At 45.2% G+C, this 20,315-nt stretch overlaps 1 protein-coding gene across 2 annotated transcripts in view; it reads right to left on the bottom strand.

Moving 5' to 3' along the window:
• The window catches only part of plcl1 (phospholipase C like 1), a 56,283-nt gene extending 36,124 nt beyond the window's left edge, over window positions 1-20,159 (bottom strand). The window contains exon 1 of one of the 2 annotated variants that reach the window (XM_069532595.1): window positions 19,223-20,159. In XM_069532595.1, coding sequence (XP_069388696.1) covers window positions 19,223-19,408 — 186 coding nt within the window. In that variant the 5' untranslated portion in view covers window positions 19,409-20,159. Of the gene's footprint in view, window positions 1-7,085; window positions 7,803-19,222 lie in introns of those variants that run through there. The other variant, XM_069532596.1, reaches the window with a different exon arrangement.
• Window positions 20,160-20,315: the final 156 nt, after the last annotated feature.

Here is a 20,315-nt window from a genome sequence, read left to right as displayed (position 1 = left end):
CAGTGTCTCGCTCTCCATGTCCCTCTCGCAGCTGGATAGGACACACACAGGGCTGTAATGAGAGCTCACAATGATGTCCGCAGGAGGCACGCTTTCATAGGCCATCCTGATCACTGTAACCATGGAAATAAGTACTGCACACACACGCACACACATACACACACACACACACACACACACACACACAAGACATTCACTCTGAAAATCTTCACTCTGAACTATTTGTCTCAGCTCGGGCTCCTGAGAACATGTTAATGTCTCGAGGGACAAAAATGGCAACAACAACAACAACAACCTGTCAGACTAATGTTGTATTTATAATTTATGCATAAACAAAGAAGACAAATCTGGGAAAATACAAACAGAACGTACAACGCAGCTTTAAAGGTTAAACAGAAGACGACCTGGAGGTTTCAGACGTCGACCGTGAACCACAACACGGATGATTTACGTCCGGATGACTCACATGAGGTCTCTGTGACCTTTGACCACTTAAACATAATCAGTTAATCCATGAGACGAAGATTTGTGGTTTAAGTAAGACGGTACTACAGATCGTGGTTATATATCCACAGATGTCAGCATGGCTACGCCAAGTCCGACGCATCATGTACGATGGGGGGGGGACGTAAAGTTACTCCTCACATCTGAGAATCAACCCTTTCATTTAATCTCATGTGTCGCTCATGGCTGAAACACCTTAAAATCAAATATTTAAATTCTAAAAGAAATAAAAGTTAAAGGTTGGAATTGATCGGGTTTGGTGCCATTATTGATTTTACTTGTATGTTCGATTCTTAATTGATTCCTCTAACATGTGGTAACAAGAGTCTTCTCATCACTCATGTGATTTAATTCAAGCTCTGAGTAAAAGAAAGAATTGACATATTTCTATGACATGGGATCATTTCCCTCAGTAACAAGCTGCTCGGCCGGTAAAACTGGCTCTTGAATTTCCTCCTCGACTCCTCAAGCTGCTTTCAGACATGAACTGAACTCTGCAGTTCCTCTGTAGTTTCTCTGGAGGAGGTGCACGTGTGAAAGCTAATGTCAGAATGAGACGCTCTGGACTTTCTCCTCCTGACCTCCTCGTATAAAGACGATGTTGGTAAACTCTGTAACCAATTCTCCGGATTTTACCCCCAGGTCTGAAAAACTGCTTTGATGCACGAGTTGGACGTTGATTTTATGCTTCCTTTTATACATCGATAAAAGGAATCAATAAACTCGGAGACAAACGTTTTCCTGAATGTTCGGACGAGTTGACGTCGAGTCTCAGCTGGAACTGGCTCGATTCTGGATGCGGGGAAAAGAAATTGAGAAAAAAAAAGACCCTTCTGGCAATTTATTGAAAGTTTCTATTGGAGGTAAATTGCAGCGCGTGACGAGAATATGAGGCTGACGTGCACTGCTGCACAGCTAATGGTTTAGTGCGACAATGTTGTGGGTCACGCCGTATACGAATTTCAATTACATCGGGTGAGGACACATTCGAGCGCACGCGCACACACACACACACACACACACACACTCTTTCTCTATTGGCCTCTTGGGGATCTCAGGTGTGCAATAAGACTATTTGCATTCACCCCAGTTTCATGCTTCACAAGCTCCAGACCAAAGTAGCTCTAACACAGAGCTCAGATAAGACCCCACTTCTCTCAGTGAGGGAGGAAACGGCTCCAAACAAATTACCAAACACACGCACGCACACACACACACACACACACGCACACACGTATGTTCATGAATGGACACATGCATGAAAATCCACAGATTCACGTTTCCCAGACACAAATTGCTCCGGGTTCTTAGGGGCAGAGCAGTCGCCTCCAGTCATCTCTGTTACACAGTCGCTCCATGTTATTGACTTTAATGAGACGTCTAGACGAGACGTCCTCCAGCAAGGAAGCGGGAAATATAGTGACAGACAGAAAAAAGGAGATGTTAGAGAGACCAAGCAGAGGACATGGAGACGGTCATTCTTCTGACTGCTGCTCAGGCCCTGTGCACATTTCAATCTTTAGCCACAGCTTATTTTGTCACGAGCATTAGTGAGCAACTTGTTAATCTAGGTTTATATCAGGGGATTTGTTTTTGTGCTTTTTGTGCTTTTGCAGGATGAAGAAATCGAAGCAGCATCGACTGAGGTTAACGGAAACGTTTTAATCATTTCTACGGCGCACTGACACAGTTAAATGATTCCATTCAGGGTAAATTACTTTTTATCATTGTTTGTTCCGCTGAACAACTCAAACAATTCTTGCAAATAAAATCTCAATAAGTTCAGTTCTCATCATTTGCAAGTAACCAGACGTAAAGAATGAGGTGGATTCAATTTGGAAAGAAAACTTTCAGATGAAACATGTCGCTGCCACCAGCTGCTGGAAGAAAAAATAATCGTCTCTCTGATGATAAGACACGAAACAGCAGAGATCAAATAGTAAAACTACTTCAAGTACACAGCCGTGACACAAACTGACGAATATAGAGCGATTCTTTGCACCTTTATTCTAAATACGAGTTAATCATGTGAAAGACGCACACAGAGAATCAAACGTGTGTGTGTACACTACAGAGAGTGAACCATACTTTACTGTGAGAGCAGCTGAGAGGACACCATGATGGACAGAGTGGAAGAGGAGGGAGAACAGAGAGAGAGAGAGGGGGAGAAACTCCTGATAAGATAAAGCAGACAGAGTGGTGGGACACACAATGGCAACCGGACAGGAAGAGAGATGGAGTGAAGATGGACGAGAAGAGACAGTCCAGTGTATGTTTGTGTACGTGTGTGTGTGTGTGTGTGTGTTTGTGTACGTGTGTGTGTGTGTGTTTGTGTGCGTGTGTGTGTGTGTGTTTGTGTGCGTCTGTGCCGGGCGGCGCTGTGAGCGAGCAGTGGTGACAGGCAGAGACGGAGATGGAGGGGACAGCTTTGTGCGCTGGCAGACACAGAGCAGCGCTCAATAAATGAGCCAGCGCTGCAACTAAGTGTGACTGAAATGTTTACGATACGGCAGCATAATGGAGAGACGGGGCGAGAGACAGAGAGAGAGAGAGAGAGAAAGAGCGAGAGAGAGCGAGGGGAGGCCCACCTGTCATCGGAGAACGAGAGAGAGAGGAAGAAGAGTATGTGGGTGTTTAATGTGTGAGGCAGACAAAAGAACAGGTTGAGTTAAGAGCTCGTCTCGGAGTCGTATAGACCCACGCAGATCATTTTCCCACACATTAGAGATGTAGAGGTGCAGAGACGTAGAGGTGCAGAGATGTAGAGGTGCAGAGGTGTAGAGATGTAGAGGTGCAGAGATGTGGAGGTGCAGAGATGTAGAGGTGCAGAGACGTAGAGGTGCAGAGATGTAGAGGTGTAGAGATGTAGAGGTGTAGAGATGTGGAGGTGCAGAGATGTAGAGGTGTAGAGATATAGAGGTGCAGAGGTGCAGATATGTAGAGTGTAGAGACACAGAGATGTAGAGGTGTAGATATGTAGAGTGTAGAGACACAGAGATGTAGAGGTGTAGAGCTGTAGAGATATAGAGGTACAGAGATGTAGAGCTGTAGAGATGTAGAGGTGTAGAGGTGTAGATATGTAGAGTGTAGAGACACAGAGATGTAGAGGTGTAGAGATGTAGAGCTGTAGAGATATAGAGGTACAGAGATGTAGAGCTGTAGAGATATAGAGGTACAGAGATGTAGAGCTGTAGAGCTGTAGAGCTGTAGAGATGTAGAGGTGTAGAGGTGTAGATCATTTCAGGAGAATATCCAGAGTTCAGGTCTGAAAGCAGCTTTAACGTCTTGAAGAGACAAAGTCTCGGAGCTCTCTAGGTATTTGACTGAATTTCCAGGGAGACAAACTTCAGACACAACTTGAAGTCATACTTTATAAACTTTATAAAAATCCTCGTCAGGTTTCAGAACAGCAGCAGGATTACATTTCACAAACACAATCAGATAAAAACTTCAACTTTACTTTAACGGTGAAACATTCTGTAGTGAAAACAGACTGATCTTCAGTGAGGATTCACTAAAACACTGTTTCTTTAATTCCGGGACTTCCGACTCGCCACGAATCCGTCCCACGCGGTGCAGGTGGCGAGGTAAACAATGTGATGCGGCCCTGCGGCGCCAAGGTGCAACAGTCACACACCAGCCGGCTAATTAAACTAATTGGTGACAGAATGTCGCTAACTGTTGCGGTTTTGATTTTTTGACCTTAACTCTCTGTGTCATCAATGTTTAAATTTATCCCAATTAGTGTCCGTGGTCAGTGGAAGAACTAAGAACCTCAGGATGAGAAAAGACGAGCTGGGATTTATAAACATGATCTGCTTTAAACCAGGTCCGATAGTTCAGGAGGTTTCTGCCGTCTTTTTTAAGACTCGGCTATTTTCAGTGTCACTCTGAGCTGAATGTTGCCTCAGGTCATCAACAGACAACCACAGCTACTGATCATCGATATTTCATTATTGATTCATCTGTAATTAGTTTCCATCTCTGTCCGACACAGTGAAAAAAATACTACAGATACAACCTGACATTTACTATTTTAAAAAAGACTTTATTTTATTATTAGTGTATTTTTACATCATATATATATATATATATTTTTTATTATTGTATTTTTAATTTCTCTATGACATTTGATTTGATCTTTATTCTCTTTTAGTATTTCATCTTTCTTTGTTTATTTCTGCCTTTGTTCCTTTTTCAAATGTAGAATATTTAAGTTGTTTATATTGTTTTGCCTTATTTAAGAATGGTTTTAATTGTTTTATTTACGTTAGATGTATGAAAAGTGAATTGTTTGATTTGCTTTAAATAATTTATTAAATAATTATATGATGATTCCACAGATTTCTCATCAGAAATATTGACATTCGTAAAATTAAAAACAAGCGTCGCGTGTGTTCAGGTTTGACCGACTCTGACACGGAGCACGATGCTTGTGCACGTTTCAAACACAATAGAATCATAATTGCCTCCATTAGCTGCTCGACACAGCTGCTGCTGACTGAGTCCAAATCAACAGGAGAAAACATAGAACATGTCGTTTACAGATGTTTTCAGAACACTGGGATACACCTGATGATGGATGAAGGATACGTGCTTGATTCATTAATTTGTTTTCTTTTATTAATATAGTGTGAATCTGACCATTATGGTAAATTAATTAAATTCAGATCTAATATTTACGAAGGAATGACTCCGAGGTACTGACGGCTGCTCTCTCTCCGTTTATCTCTTCAGTTTTCTGAAACGTGCTTGCGGCAGAAGAACCTCGTTAATGCGGAGAAACACGTCACATGTTTCTTACATGTGTGGAAACATAACAGACGACAACCTGCAATTTAAAATAACTACTAAGAGCGAAAAGCGTGTTTTCTGCTGCCTGATGGAGCGGAGGCCTCTCACACCATGCCACATTCCTCGAATCGGAATAAGAAGGTATGCAAAGTGAATAGATGAACTTAGCCCGCGTCTCTTTGTAATCCTGTCAGAGTTAGCTGCAGCAGATTATCTCTGGGACACCATGACGAATCATCAAATCATGCTCACTGCTCCTCAGGTCAAAGTGTCAGGACAGGAGACTAATAGGATTGAAAAGTCACGGACTGCCGCCTCGTTTAGAGCAAACGACCGACATAGCACGAAGGCTCGCTAATGTAGAAGCTGTAATGACAGAGCCCCGTTACAATGAAGCACCGAGACACCAGCTTGTATCTGAAATCACTTCGTGTCCCCACAGCAATGTTTCCACTGGTGTCTGATCTGACCTCAGCTGGTTTCACTGACGGATGAATCCTCGTGTCCATTAATCTGACACACACACACACACACACAGTGAGCTATAATAGGAAACTGTGTGTGTGTGTGTGTGTGTGTTGTATCATCCAGTATTGTGACCATCCTGTCAATGCTGCTCGTCAATAAGTCACATGTGATTTGAAACCTTTCTGTTACTTGTGTTCATTTCACACAGCGTTGTAATTATCTTCCTCTCTGACGAGTCTGAACGGTTACCTTAGCGACGTGCTTCTGATTGGACCACCACTCCGGTCCACGATAAATATTTATATATATATATATATATTATTGGATGAATTTCTATGCATGATGGAGTATTAGGGTCATAACTACCAAACTAAATTGCAGATTTCGAGAATAACCTCAACATTAGGAGAATGAAGTCGTGATATGAGAAGAATAAAGACGTAGTTGAGAACAAAGATCTAATATCAGGAGAATAAAGTGGTGATTGTAAATAAAGTCGTAACATTTTGAGAAGAAAGTAATATTATGAGAAAGTGGTAATTGGTTGCTAACAGTGAGGAATTCAATCACGTGTGCAAGGAAGTGTTTGTTTTTGATCTGAGATGTTGATGCTGTAGTGAGACATCTAGTGGCAGTGAATATCTAATCATCAATGAATGAGGTTTATATGGAGACACCTGAACTTGATGTGTATTTCTGTACGACTCGCTCAACAAAAACTGCTGAAGAGTTTCCGTTCAAAACATTTTTCCTTCCTGAAAATATCTGAAATGTCGACATTTAAACATTGAGACGCGTCAAGAATTTAAACGATTCTAGTTGTCGATGGAGTTACAGAACAAACTATTCTCCTCAGGGTCAATGTCATACTGGAGAACAAAATATATATATATATATTTTTTTTTTCTGCAAATTGAATTCCTCCACCTTGAAAATATAACGAGAGTTTGTACAACGAAAGAGGCAGAAGTGACCACAGAGGCCAATGTCAGCAATTATGACTTAATGAGAGGACTGAAAATCTGGCAGGAGAGAGAGAGAGCTCGAATTGAGCGATCAAGCTCCTAATGAAGCCTCGGCTCCTGCAGCAGAAACAAAAAAACAGCAGAGGGAAGATTTCATGCAGGAGAAGTGGTGATTATTTTAATTAGCCCTTGTTCAAATGTGAATAGTTTGCAGCAAAGACGTGGGGTTCACGTGTGTGTGTGTGTGTGTGTCTCACTATCCCCAAGTGGAATCCCTGCTTTGAAAAGAGTGTGTTTACGCCCGGCCACCGAGTGGACCAGCCGGGCTCCCCGTCTCCGTGCTCATTAACAAACCTGCTAACGTGACGCCAGCTCCGTCCATCACTAAGAAAATGTCCCGAGTGAATCCCGATGATGAAAAGCAGGAAAAACTGTTTTAGCTTCCTTTCTATTCAAGACTTGGGGAAAACTTTCAAAGGTTTAAGTTTCCTCTGCTGCAGATTGTTGGGCAGCTGTGACTGAGGCAAAGCGGGTTGTGGTTCCATCCCCAGCTCGTCCAAGTTTGCGGGAAAGATACTGACGACTGTGCCGAACAGCAAATCAACATCAGAGACATTATAATTCATTATTCCAGAGATAATTAATAAACATTTGTGTTTTATCGATGCACCGAATGTTTCCACCTCAGCCAAACAAAAAAAACAATCGATAAAAATGTCCACTCTCGGTTTCTTAAGCAGGAAACTGAAACCAGGTGGAAGTTAACGCATTCATCATGTTCTCCAATGAAATCCTCGGCTTCCTGCATCCACAGAGGAACTCGCTCGGCTGAAAGCCTCCACAAACCGGCCAAGACTTTAAAAAGGGGCGCGGGTATGAAAAGAGGAGCCAGATGGAGGAGTCGCAGAAGCCAGGATTTTTCTCTTCTTTTCCCTTCTCAGTAGCCAAGGAAACCAACTGAAAAGACGTCCTCACCCAAGGTCAGAGGTCACGGGTGGCGTCCAGCAAATGGCTGCTGGAGCTCAGAGGAGCTGATGGAGAGAGAGGGAGTCTTTTACATTTCGGTGACGGAGACGAGGAGGAAAGTCTGAGCCAGAGTCTTAACGAGGAGGTTTTTATGGCGTATGTGATGTGTCCACCCACTGGGACCAAGATGACCTCACCATCTAAATCCAGAGACTGATGTGAGCAGCGGTGAGGACAGTCCGCTGCAGCCGGACTGAACATCTGTTTACCCAGATCACACACAGATGAAAAATAAATATCCCATTTAAGTCCTTATGGTATCGACTCGTGCATCATTTCTACTTCGTGTAGGTTTTGTCGCTGAAACTTTTCGAGGGCTGGAGCGCGCGCTGTAAATAAAGATGGACGACACGACACCACTCAAATGTGAATGGCTGCAGTGTAGGTCATAAATCCTCCATGTTAGCAGATGGGACATGAAAAACACTGAACGTCCTGCTGCACAAGTTACATCTCCGGGTGACTTTACTCAGCAGCATCCTCATTGTCCTCCAGAGGAGAAACAGTCCGCATGAGAAGTCTAAATTTAATGTCCACTCACATGACCACCTAGCACAGGAGCATTCTGGGTAAACCTGTACTTGTGATACACAGACAGGCCTCTCCGTCGCAGCTCACAGCACAAATAAAACCACGTTGGCCGTGTGTCAGTTTTCCACAAACTGTACATGATGTCACGCAGCAGCTCAACATGTGGAGAGGTTTTATATAGAAATTATAAATCATGCAACACAAGTCATGGGCGGGAAATGGCGAATTCTTGCATGCGATGTCATAGGAGGCGGATTAAAGACGACAGAGAGCAGCAGAACATCCCATCAGTGCTGAGGGCAGCAAACACAACACACAGGATGAATATTTCAACGTAGAGACGGAGGATCGGAGGACGTTTGAACCTTTAAATGAAGCTGTAAACACCGAGCACCAGGAGGCAATTAGAGAATTATTCTGCTTCTGAAGTGATGAGGATTATGAATTGTTCAGTTTATGGGAAACAGCAGAAAAAGAGAGAAGACAAGAAGCAGATTATTATTTAACAGAATAAAGCAGAGTGCAGCGTCGCTTCTTGTTTTTCTGTTTCTACATTTTTTTGCTCATCGTATTCTGCTCTCGTCTTTTTTCCTCTTTCGCTTCCTCCGCATGATGATTCACAGCGACTCGGTGCCTTCAGAAGCACCTGACTGTCCCTCTCCACTTATGTCACGCTCACTCTGGATCCACCACCCTCCGCGTCACTATCAGCGCCCCGCACCTCTCCCGCTCTCCGACGATTCGTTGTGCGAGCCTGAATAAAGGTGGCGACGGGGCGGATGACACAGGGAGAGATAACGAGAGCACTGGTGCTGTAACTTCAATAATATCTGAAATCATTTCTTCACATTTCCTGGGATAAAACGTTGAGAAATTACATATCATACTGGGAGGCGGGACAACTTCAGACACGCCCACCCTCTCGTCTCCAGACGATGTCGATTTTCTTTGTAAACTTAATTAGATGAACGTGACATTAAATCCAGCTGAAATATATTTAAAGAAATATTTAGAAATGTAAAGTTTGCAGCTGAAAAAGCAGATTGAAGCGTTCGGAGGCTCTTTAAACTACGACAGTGTCTCTCCTGCACAGTGAAGACGTCGTGAAGCTCGTTTTGCCGTCGCTCATCACGACTCTCATCACAGCAGATATGAAATCTTCCTGTTCCTCTGTTACTTCCTCTGTTTTCATATCAGTGGTGTTTGCACCACAGGAGGAGACGAAAAACCCCACCAGCTCTTTATCTGTCAGAAGACTCTCTGTATTTACTCGTGTATTCACTCGTGTCTGTTGTTTTCAGGGGACGCTTCCTCCGCTGGTGCAGCAGTTAATGTGAATAACTGCTGTTTTATTTTATGAAGCACATTATGCATTTTAATAGACTGTAAGAAATAAAGCAGAGCCCTGCTGTGTTTCCTCTTTCAGACACGGTGACATTGTTAAATTAATAGTTAAATATAATCTTAAAATAACTTCCTGCAGCACATTTACTGGAGATTCCTCAGGATAATGTAAGATCGTGTTTTGGCTTTATGAATAAATTAAATCAAATGTTGTGTGTCGTCCTCTGCGGAACATAAACTCACCCGTCTGAAGCGACTTCTGATCGTTCAGATCATAATCACAACCACAAGATTTCACAAAAGGTGACTTTTTTCATCTCTCAGCATCTGCTGCTGTGTATTCATCACGTTTATTCACTTTCATTTCATCATTTATTCCTCAGCTGCAGAACTGTGCAGGAAGCTTTTAGTCACTTTACGTAAATTATTGCAGAAATAAAACCATGACCAGTTTTTAAGTATGAATTTACTGTTTCCTCTCATTCACAAAAAAAAAACTAAATGTTAAGTCAAAGTGCAGAGTTTCAAAGAATCTTCATCAGCATGAACATGTAAAATGAATCATTTGGGAAATGATGATGTCACAGTTTACGTTACACATGCCAACTGTTGCTCTGTGTCAAGAGCCAGAGTCGACGACAGTGACAGCTTTACGCTTCAGATGAAACAGACTCTGCAGTTAAAGAACTTTGAGCTGAAACTTTCGGATAATTTATGATCCCAGAGGGTGAGAGAGAGAGAAACCAGACCAGGGACAGACAGATGTTGGACAGATGTTTGTCCCTAAAGGACGTCAGCGATGATAAGTGCAGTAATCTTGTTAGCGACCACTGATGGCTGCATCCAGGAACCACACCTGCCTGTGTGTGTGTGTGTGTGGGTGTGTGCGTGTGCGGAGGGGATGAATAAAAACAATGAAACTACTATTAAAGGAATAATTCAACATTTAAAGAAACTGGTTTATTGTATTTCTTTCTCAAAGCTTGTAGGTGCACTAATTACATTTAGAGTTAATCTTTAATTGTCAATCAATTAATCAATTAACTGTGGTTTTATGGGTCACTTGCAGGGAATCCAGCTCTGATGCAAATATAAAATAAGCTAAAATAAGATAAGCTAATCTGCAGCAGCTTCATACGTAGCATGAGACGCTGAACCACAACTTTAATATTTTTCTACCGCCCGTGTTGATTTTGGAATCCGTCGAGGTGGAAATCTGCAACAAGCCACCGAATAATAAGGCATGATCATTTGTTACCATGGAAACACACGTGAGCGTCAGCACAGAGAGAGAGAGAGAGAGAGAGAGAGAGAGAGGTTTTCCCTGATCATGAGAAAAAGACGTGGTTAAAACCGAGCGGCGTCGTGTTGGTGTGTATCACCTGATGGTCGAAGCACCACACCCAGTGATTATTCAGCACGAGGCCTCAGGCTACACTCACAAACACAATACGACGATGACAAAGAGAAACAGTCACGTTGAAAGAAATGTTGCTCGTCTGAAAACTCCTCATTGAATCACAATTTAATCTAGAATCCGTTCTTCATTCAAAACCAACTCCTGGTGGAATAAAGAGACAAGACTTCATCAGACTCTTGTTCCGCTGAAAGAACACAGCATCCTCAACGTGCATCTCCGAACCTCGCAGAGCTGATTGTGAAGTTACTGAATCCAAAATGTGCACACACCTTAACTAAAAACATTTCTACATGTGTCTGTGTTTCGTCATTGCGGGATAGAGAGAGAGAGAGAGAGAGAGAGAGAGAGAGAGAATGTCATTTCAGTCGTCTGTGACCTGTTTTCACTTCAGATCCAAGTTACTTTATGAAAACAGTGCAGGGCTGGGATGGGGACGGGGGTGGAGGGGTGAGGGGTAGTCAAGGCGGGTCTTGTATGTGGTTGTCATGGTAACAGGTGTGTGCATCTGCGGTGCCAGGCATCTCCTCTATAGTCCCGATGAAGTCAGAGCAGCCGACTCTGGCAGCTGCACAGCATTCCTGCTCCCTGCCCCCCCCACCCCCCCCCCACCCCACACACACACACACACACACACGCAGCGACACACACACACACACACTCAGCAGCTCATAGCTACCTTTAGTGTGTGTGTGTATTGTAATAGACGATAACACCACACAGGCCGACACACCCGGCGGCTTCAGAAACCACCATGTCGGCTGCAGCGGAGCCGGCTCATAACTGATGCAGGACGTCTGCAGAAGAAGTTCAGATAAGAGCTTCACCTGAAACATGGTCATTCAAAGGTCGAGGCTGCGTTAACCACCTGAGAGAGGCCTGGTCATAAGCTGCAGCTGAACTATCGTCCGTAAGAAGAGAATTCACGAGTGCACGTCATGATAACATCGTTAGTGACATTCCTGTGCAGCAGCAGAGATAAAAATGCCTCAGTGCCCAACGTGATAACACAACATTTTTCTAGTGGGATCGTAGAGGACGATCTTTTTTTAACTTCATTCCTCTGCTGACCTCTTTTAAACAAAGACCCAGGAACAGACGTGTTTTAAAACCGATGAATTTCACAATAAAAGCTCTTTTCATCATCAACGATGAGTCAATCAGCAGCAAAAACACTGAATGTTTCATGTTTTATTTTGGTTTTGGACAGTTGATCAGACAAAACAAGATATTTAATAATGAGTTTTTTTCACCGTTTAATTAATTAGTCAATCAATCAAGACAACAACTGGCAGATTAATCGATCGTGAAACACTTGGAGCCGCTGTGCTTCAGTCATGAGAGCGGAGTTAATGTTTCGTGTCGTGTTCAGGTCATCGATCAGTCGCAAACCGTCTCGACAGAGCTGACGGAGCAAAGGGCGGCGAAGACGAGAGTCCAAAACATAACAAACCACTCATTTGCACCAAACTTTAAACTGCTGCTCAGGTGAGAACAGACGATGGATTTTCATATCGGAACAAAAAGTTAAACCCTGAAAAGAAGAAGACAAAAAGAATGTGAAGGAAAAACCTGAAAATAACCAGAGAGGAGCTCAGCAGCACCCTGAAGAAGCTAAAAAACAAACAACCAAAAAGTGGAAGATATATCCACCCTGAGTTTAGCTCCACGTGCCGGTGACCTCTCACACAAACACAGAGTCTGCCTCCATCACGTCTTCTCTCTCGTCTGCACTTCACTTCACTACAACCTGTCCAAACACATTCCTCCATTCAGGGGAGGCAAAAAAAAAAAAAAAAGGGCTGGCGGCGATATTAAACAGCTGTGTGACACAGAGCTGTGTTAATACTGATGTATGTGTGTGGGTGTGTGTGTGTGTGGGGGGGGGGGTACAACAGGAAGTGATTTGTAAATATAAACGGCGTGCACCCTACCCCCCCCCCCATCCCTCCCTCTCTCCTCCGCCCCTGCCACAGTCGCCCTGGCAGCCTCTCGACTTTAAACTACTTTGTGTGTTTTCAGTTATTCATTTAAAAAATGCGCCTGTGTGCTCGGGTGTTTTAATTCCCGCGCTGGTGAACTTGCCGCCTCTGGAGTGAAGGTCACGGTTTAAATCCCACATCAGTCGCATTAACTCTAATAACAGACATGAACTCTCTCTCTCTCTCTCTCTCACACATGCTTTAAATGAGTGTCTCTCCCTCTCTCTCTCTCTCTCTCTCTCTCTGTGCAGCAGCAGCAGCTGTGATGAGGTGGTGCGTTCCCGCAGAGACGTGGCACCAGCAGCAGAGTGACACTGGAGACAGAGGACCCTCAGTGGCCCTAATGGCTCTGCATGCTCATGCACACACACGCACAACAACAACAGAAAATCACAAGGGAAAACGTTTGTCATTTCTCTTGACCCGTTTCCAGGAGAACGTTGCGAACAGATCATTGTTCACTTCTCGGCACAGCGGGGAGTCAGACGGACGATTGTAGCGAGCGGAGCAGAGCGAGAACAATAAAATGAAGGAACACGACGGAAAAAACATCAAAGTGGAGCTGAATGGAAGAGAAGGAGGGATCGGAGAGGAGCAACAACACAATGTGGAGTTTGAGTGCAGCTGGTGGAGGAGGCAGAGAGGGATAAGATACCCACGTGGCTCGGTGTCTGAGAACAGACCAAAATAAACTCACTCACATCAAACATAAACAGAGATCCACCGAGGCCTGCTCAGGAGTTTTCATCACTTTCAGACAACAGGAGGCTCATCTGTGCACTTTTCATTTTAAAACTAGTTCAGGTGTTTAACGTGAGCGCCGGCAGCATCAGTCAGAGGGTCGGTCCAACGCACTGGACCAGAGGGAGCAACAGCATCTCAAGAGGGAGAAGAGCTTCTGCATCTTTGGAGAATGAATCCTGATGATTTTAATAAATCTGTAACTTCGGCTCCAGTTCGACTGCAGCGTTAATGGTGTTCATGTTCTTCGCTTTAAAGTCGAGGCTGTGAGCCTCCGTCTCTGTGAGGAAACATCGGCCTCTGCTTTACGTAGCTTCGTTAGGGGGGGGGGGGCGTGTCAGATCATACAATTGGTGACGTCACGATGACGGGGGAAGTATCAGCAACTCTCCCGACGAGATGTTTCAGTGTTTCCTTCAGACTTTTTAAATCTGCAAAACTTCTACATCCACAAAAAATGTCAATGAGCCTCATAATGACATCATCAAATTCATCACAACACAAAAGCATCCAAACACACATTCGTCACGCTGCGACACCGCAACAAGAGGAGACACGATAGTTTCCGTCGTGATCGTTTCCAATACTTTAATCTCATGGATCTGTTGCTTCACCATCACGCCCTCATATTTCACATCCAGCCTCACTCGGCTGCTTCGGGTCTGAATTCATCCTCCAGGTCTTGTTTCTGTGACTCATGCGAAGGTTTTGATAAAACCAGATCGATTCACCGACCCGAAGGACCAGTGGAGACTCTGCACCGATGCGTCATGGCTCTACACAAAAGCTGGAGAGACAGCGAGCAGTCAGGCAACGCACAGAGCTGTCAGGGACACGTCCAACCATGGCCGTCCCCCGAGCCTCATCCTGGAAAACCTGTCCGTGTGTGTGTGTGTGTGTGTGTTTGTGTGTGTGTTTTCCTCCACTTGTGTGCAGGCTCGACTGTTAATCCCACTCCGGCGTGTCTGCGGCGAGCCGGGTGTTTGCCTTCTGGCCTGTTACGCAGTAATGCTGTAAGCTAATTGCTGGTGGTTTGCTGGTGGAAAATTAATATAACAGCCTGACCCTAATGTGTTTAACTTGATTGAGATTAACGTCCCTTTAACTGGCGTTTAATATGAGATGAGGCGGCCGCTGCAGCTCATCCATGCAGAAGTGGCTGCGGCCTGAATAACAATGCATGAATGAGGGAAACGATCCTGAATGAGGAAATGCAGTTCGAGGTTTTTCATTTAGTTTTGAAGCATTTGTAGGAGCAGAAATGGGAGAAACCGCCCAACAGAATATACACGAGTCCATTAGAAAGATATCCCCAGAGTCACAGATCAATTTTTATTAGCTACAGAGAAAATGGGAGTTTGAAACTATTCACTCTGCTGCAGCTCGACGGTTTTCTCTGCTTGCCGTGCATCCTCCAGGATTTCCAGAGGGCCTTTCTCCAAAGCCGGAGTACATATAATTGTTTTCTTATTAAACTGGAGAAGGAGGAAGAGTTATTTCTGGCAGAGCGGGTCAGGGGGTGACTCTGCTGCTGGAGCATTCTCAAGTCTCGGACTGACATGAAACTTTCCCGCATGAATCATCAGTACAAAAGATCACCAAACTCACAGAAAACTTTTGGTTTGGTTTAATATAAAGTTTCAGACACAAAGTTTGTGAAATAAAGTGCATGAATTAATGCACGCTGCTGTTTGAATCCAGTCAGATCCTGGGTCAGTTTGATTCTCTAGACGCTCAGTCTGGTTTTTCCACCATAACAGCATCAGTCTCGTCACCAGAGGCTCCACCACCAAACAGACAAACTGCCCTCGAACCCCCGTGGTTCGTCCCTCTCACTCACTGTGGCCACGATGAGTTTAAAGAAGAACGTCAAGTGATCGTTCTGCAAATCATCCAACCAACTTTTTATCATTTCCTCCCTCGAAAACAAAAAATAACTGATGCAACTGATCAATCGTCAGTTACAGATGAATCCACGACGTGCAGGATGTGACTTGAATCTTTTCCATTTCCACGAACTTCCATGACGAACACACGAACGGTGACTCGTCTCTGTGTGCGTGTCCCGCATGTGCGTGTGTGCCGACGCGTTCTCAGGTTCAGGTGACTCTGCGATTATCAGCTCCACCGTGTCAGTGATTAACGTCCAAACTGTCTCACATTCCTTTCAGAACTGTAAATAAAATGTTATCTGCTCTCGCTGGTATTTCAACACACAGTCAAGAAACTATTAGCGATTATCATTTCTAACCAAGTCTGTCTCGTCCACGCACAGGAGATCCACAAACATTATTCAAAACGTCAGGTTGAATTTGAGGAAATGTGCATAAAACAAGGAGAAAGTCTTGGGCATGAACACCATGAGGAGCTGGGACAGAATGATCCAGAGACTCAGACAGTGTGGAACAATAAGATTTGAAAAACCTTGAAGTGGAAACAAACAGTATGAAAGTATGATGATGATGAGGAGAGACTTCTTCTTCATCACACCCACTCTACATGCAGACTCTTGCTAAATATGCAATTATTACCTTCGTGCAACAGTTGAGAGCTTGCAGACTGAACAAGGACGGCCTTAACTGCCTGCATGTGTGTGTGTGTGTGTGTGTGTGTGCAGTAGGTAACGTGTTGTCTTAGTAATCTGAGCTGTGCAGGAGCAAACCTCTCCCTCTCAACTGGGAACCTCCAAACGAATCCCCCTAAACGGAGACGTTTAATCTCAAACCATCTCATCCTCCGTCACCAGGGCTCCACACTGATCGAGTGACAGTCAAACTCACTGAAGGTGCCTGAACATGGATTTCCAAGAAACCTGGTGGAACATTTTTTTGTGATTTTCTCTAAAACAGAAGTCAATACAACTATTATCTGCGCAACGTCCCTTTAAAGTCTTATGAATTCAACCGGGCTGCGACAAACTGCACAGATTCATCTGAATATGTCGTCTCTCTCTCGTGAACCTGAAAGTTTCCATGTGATCTGGTTGGTTTTGGTTTGACGTTGTAATTTAGGGAGCAAACTGAAGAATTGGTTTGTAGACGTGGGCGTGTTGACAGTTGGTTTTTTTTATGTAGCGTTTCTGTTCGAATGGAGAAAATGACTGAAGCTTCATGTGGTTGCCATGGTAACATCCTGGTGGTATTAGTAGCAGCGTCAGGTGCAGTACTCCGCAGTACTACAGTACTCCACGGTACTACAATACTCCACACTAGTTCAAATGCACCAACTGAACGTCCCTCGTGGTTTCAAACATTATATATCGTCGGAGGTGAGGACTGCAGCTGTTTCCTCTTCTGTGTCTTCTTCTATTGTTTAATGCCGTCTCTACTTCCTGTGACTGGTCCAAAGGTCCAATCTGTCCACTCTGCAAACCAACAGAACCATGGTTCAGTTTGATCCAGACCCAGAACACCTCCTCTTCTGGTCTGGCTAGATTTGGTCTGGACGTGGTTCACAACACTGGTGGAGTTATTAGGAAAGGAATTGTTGTTACAGATTATATTTTTAATAATGACTAAAATGACTTAATCACTTAAATTCAACCTAATGATCTGACTTGAGATTCTCAGACTCTCAAGTCAGATTCTGAAAGTTACGGAGGTTCGACTCCGAGCCCCGGCTGTCACCGCTCACCGGCGCCTGTCAGAGACATCGCTCCCCTCATCTGCTCGGTCTCTCACTCACTTCCTCCCCCGGCCGCAGTCAAAGGACTCTCTGTTCCGTCTGGTTCTCCCAGATGAGGCTCGCTGGGCTGAATCACCAGCCGCACACGGAGAACAAGACCTCGGTGAGAACCACAACCTTCCCTGTGACCTGAGCTGAGAGCTGGAGCCTGATATCAGCGTCAGATGTGAGACGGACTGAGAAGGTCATGAACCTCCGTCAGCTGCTTTTAACGTCGCATGAATCGGATGACCTCAAAGTCAGGGTCCTATCGAGTGCTCGGATCATCTACTCAAGTAAAAGTACTGATAACAGAGAGTACAAATACTCCGTACAACTTTTGGCATATACCTACTGTTATACCTTCATAAAGTATTTTTCTGCTGTAGCGGCTCGAGATGGAACAACTTTCACATTAAGTTGATTTATCACCTTGCTCGCCCCCTGGTGGCTGGCTGCAGTATAGATCATAAACCACGCCTCCTCCGTGTCAGTGGATGGAACAATGACAAAACCTTAAAGTCAAATACATTCTGTGAGACGGTTTCTGTCATTTCAGTTGGTTCTTATCGGACTGATGTTTGTTCAAGTGTTCATGTTTCTGATAAGTTTGGTTTTAATTCGTTATTTGAAGAAAGGAACACAAGGCGGAAGATCGTGATTGACAGCTGACAGCGACTTGTGATTGGTCGCACCGGGGTATGGGTGGGACCTCGACACCACGCCACATTCACCAAAGTTGGCAGCACCTGTATCTGGGATATTATGGCTTCATTTTTGTCGAATGCAGGGAAGTGGAGACATGTCCTCCAGCTTAGAGAAACAAGTCGTCAACATGGCGGACTGATCAAATAAAAATGTCTCATTCTGTGGTGATCAGGTGATTATTCCCTCATGAAAACATCACTGTCGTCAATGGATCCTCCTAAACCCTCGTAACTACAGCCGTGAGACATAGCACAGGAAAAACTACGACAGCAAAGTACAGATACTTTGATTTTACTCAAGTGCAGCACTTGAGTGAATGTACTTGGCCACATTCCACCACAGCGGCCGGTGGGAAAGGTGATAACCTGAGGTGGAGAGGCTGATCCCCAAACATGATCCTCCATGTCCAGTGACCTGCAACCTGAGCACAGGTGAGGAGGCTGGAAAACTACAGTATGACACCACAACGCTCAGTATGTGAGAAACTAAACTATCAAGATAAATCCAGTTACAGGAGTCACTGTTTTTTTCAGAGACTTCACTGCCATGGTGCTAAATCCTTGAAAAAAAATGTCTGGAAGCTCAGTGTTGTAAAAGAGAAAAAGCTTTAATCCTTTAAGATGGTTTTAATTTGAGGTGTCACACAGAGGCCAGAGTTTCCTCTCACTAACACAGTTATCCTGTCATCTGAGAATGCGGTGAGGCCACTTTCAACAGGACAAAGGCATTCGAACCTTACGCACATGTGATGCGCGTCACTGGAGGAGAGGGGACGAGTTATCAGCTGCTGTCACACATCTGCTGCGTAAAACCAGAGTGGCCTCGGAGGACGCAGGTGTGGACTGGTCTCACTGTCCCTCCTATGTTTACTCCAGATTCTTTAAGAGACACTTTATTCCACTTGTTGCATCATTTGTCAAAAACGATATTATCACTATTTTGGCATCATTTCTCCCAATGCACTTTTTTTCTGTTACACCATTATTTGGCTATTTGAGGGGATGGATGGCTCCAGCAGGAGTTTGGAGGGTTCACGTGCAGGATTCAAAGTGGTTTAAAAAGCAGTTTGGTTTCTTTACCTTTATGATGCTGCTCCGGCGCGGTGCTGCCTTCACCGACTCCAGGAGGATGGTGTCGGTGTCCTGGCCGCCGCCGCCTCCGGGGAGGACGACTCCGCTCCGCCGGCCCCGGGACGCTCTCGGCGGGATGAACTCCGGAGCTCCGTCCCCGCACAGCGCGTCTCCGTTTCCATCTCGCTCAGACATGTCGATGAGGAGAAGCGGCTCGACGAGGAAGAAGAGAAATGATGATGATGAAGAAGCAGAAAGTGACTCTAATGAAGTCGGATCTGATAAAGTTTGACTTGGCAGAGAGTCGGTGCCATTTACAGGAGGAACTGGCTCCGTCACACTGAGGGAAACTAATCAAACCAGATTTGGTTTGTTATGATCGGATGTTCTCATCGTCACCGGGCGCCGAGAGGAGCTGGGTTCAGGCTGCGACTCCGAGCTGCTCTCGGTCCCTTCCAGCGCCGCGTAAACGTGTCCGTGCTCAAATCAAAGCATCGCAGGTACAGAAACCACTTGGATGAACTGGCGCGCTCCGCCGAATTACGCGCAACAAGTCTCCAGCGTTCCCCGGCGTTGCTCGTCTGGGAGGCGGGCTGGACTTCTGGGTAATCCCGCTCCAGCGGCTCCAGCGGCTCCGGGAGGTGATGGGATGGAGGTGAGGCGGTGGGAGAATGTTTGGAGACACTCAGGCGTGTGTGGCTGCAGCTCCCGGTGGATCCCCGCTTCTTCCGCTTCTCCCCCCAAAAACACGTCGATGTTAAAGTGCAGGAGTCAAGTTGCGCGCGTCAGAGAGAGGATCCGCTCCTGTGGCACCGCGGGGCGCGCGGCTCGGACTGGACTCCTGCAGCCTCCGGTCGCGTTTAAGAGCAACAACAGACGAGTTTTGACGAGGACATGGAAGACGACTGACAGCAGCGCCGCCTCACACCCGCCGCCCGGCTCCTCCTACACGCTGCCCCCCCACCCTCACTTGGAATCGTGACTGACGCGCGGAGCGGCCAATGCGCGCGGCTGCTGGGAGATTTGGAGGCAGCCGGAGCCTCTGATTGGTGGAGCAGCGAGTCCCTCAGGTGAAGAGGTAGCCGCCCACTGGTGTATTAAC

The sequence above is a fragment of the Paralichthys olivaceus genome, chromosome 10 (assembly GCF_024713975.1).
Source record: "Paralichthys olivaceus isolate ysfri-2021 chromosome 10, ASM2471397v2, whole genome shotgun sequence".
Lineage (NCBI taxonomy): Eukaryota > Metazoa > Chordata > Actinopteri > Pleuronectiformes > Paralichthyidae > Paralichthys > Paralichthys olivaceus.
This window is presented reverse-complemented; position numbering and strand designations above follow the sequence as displayed.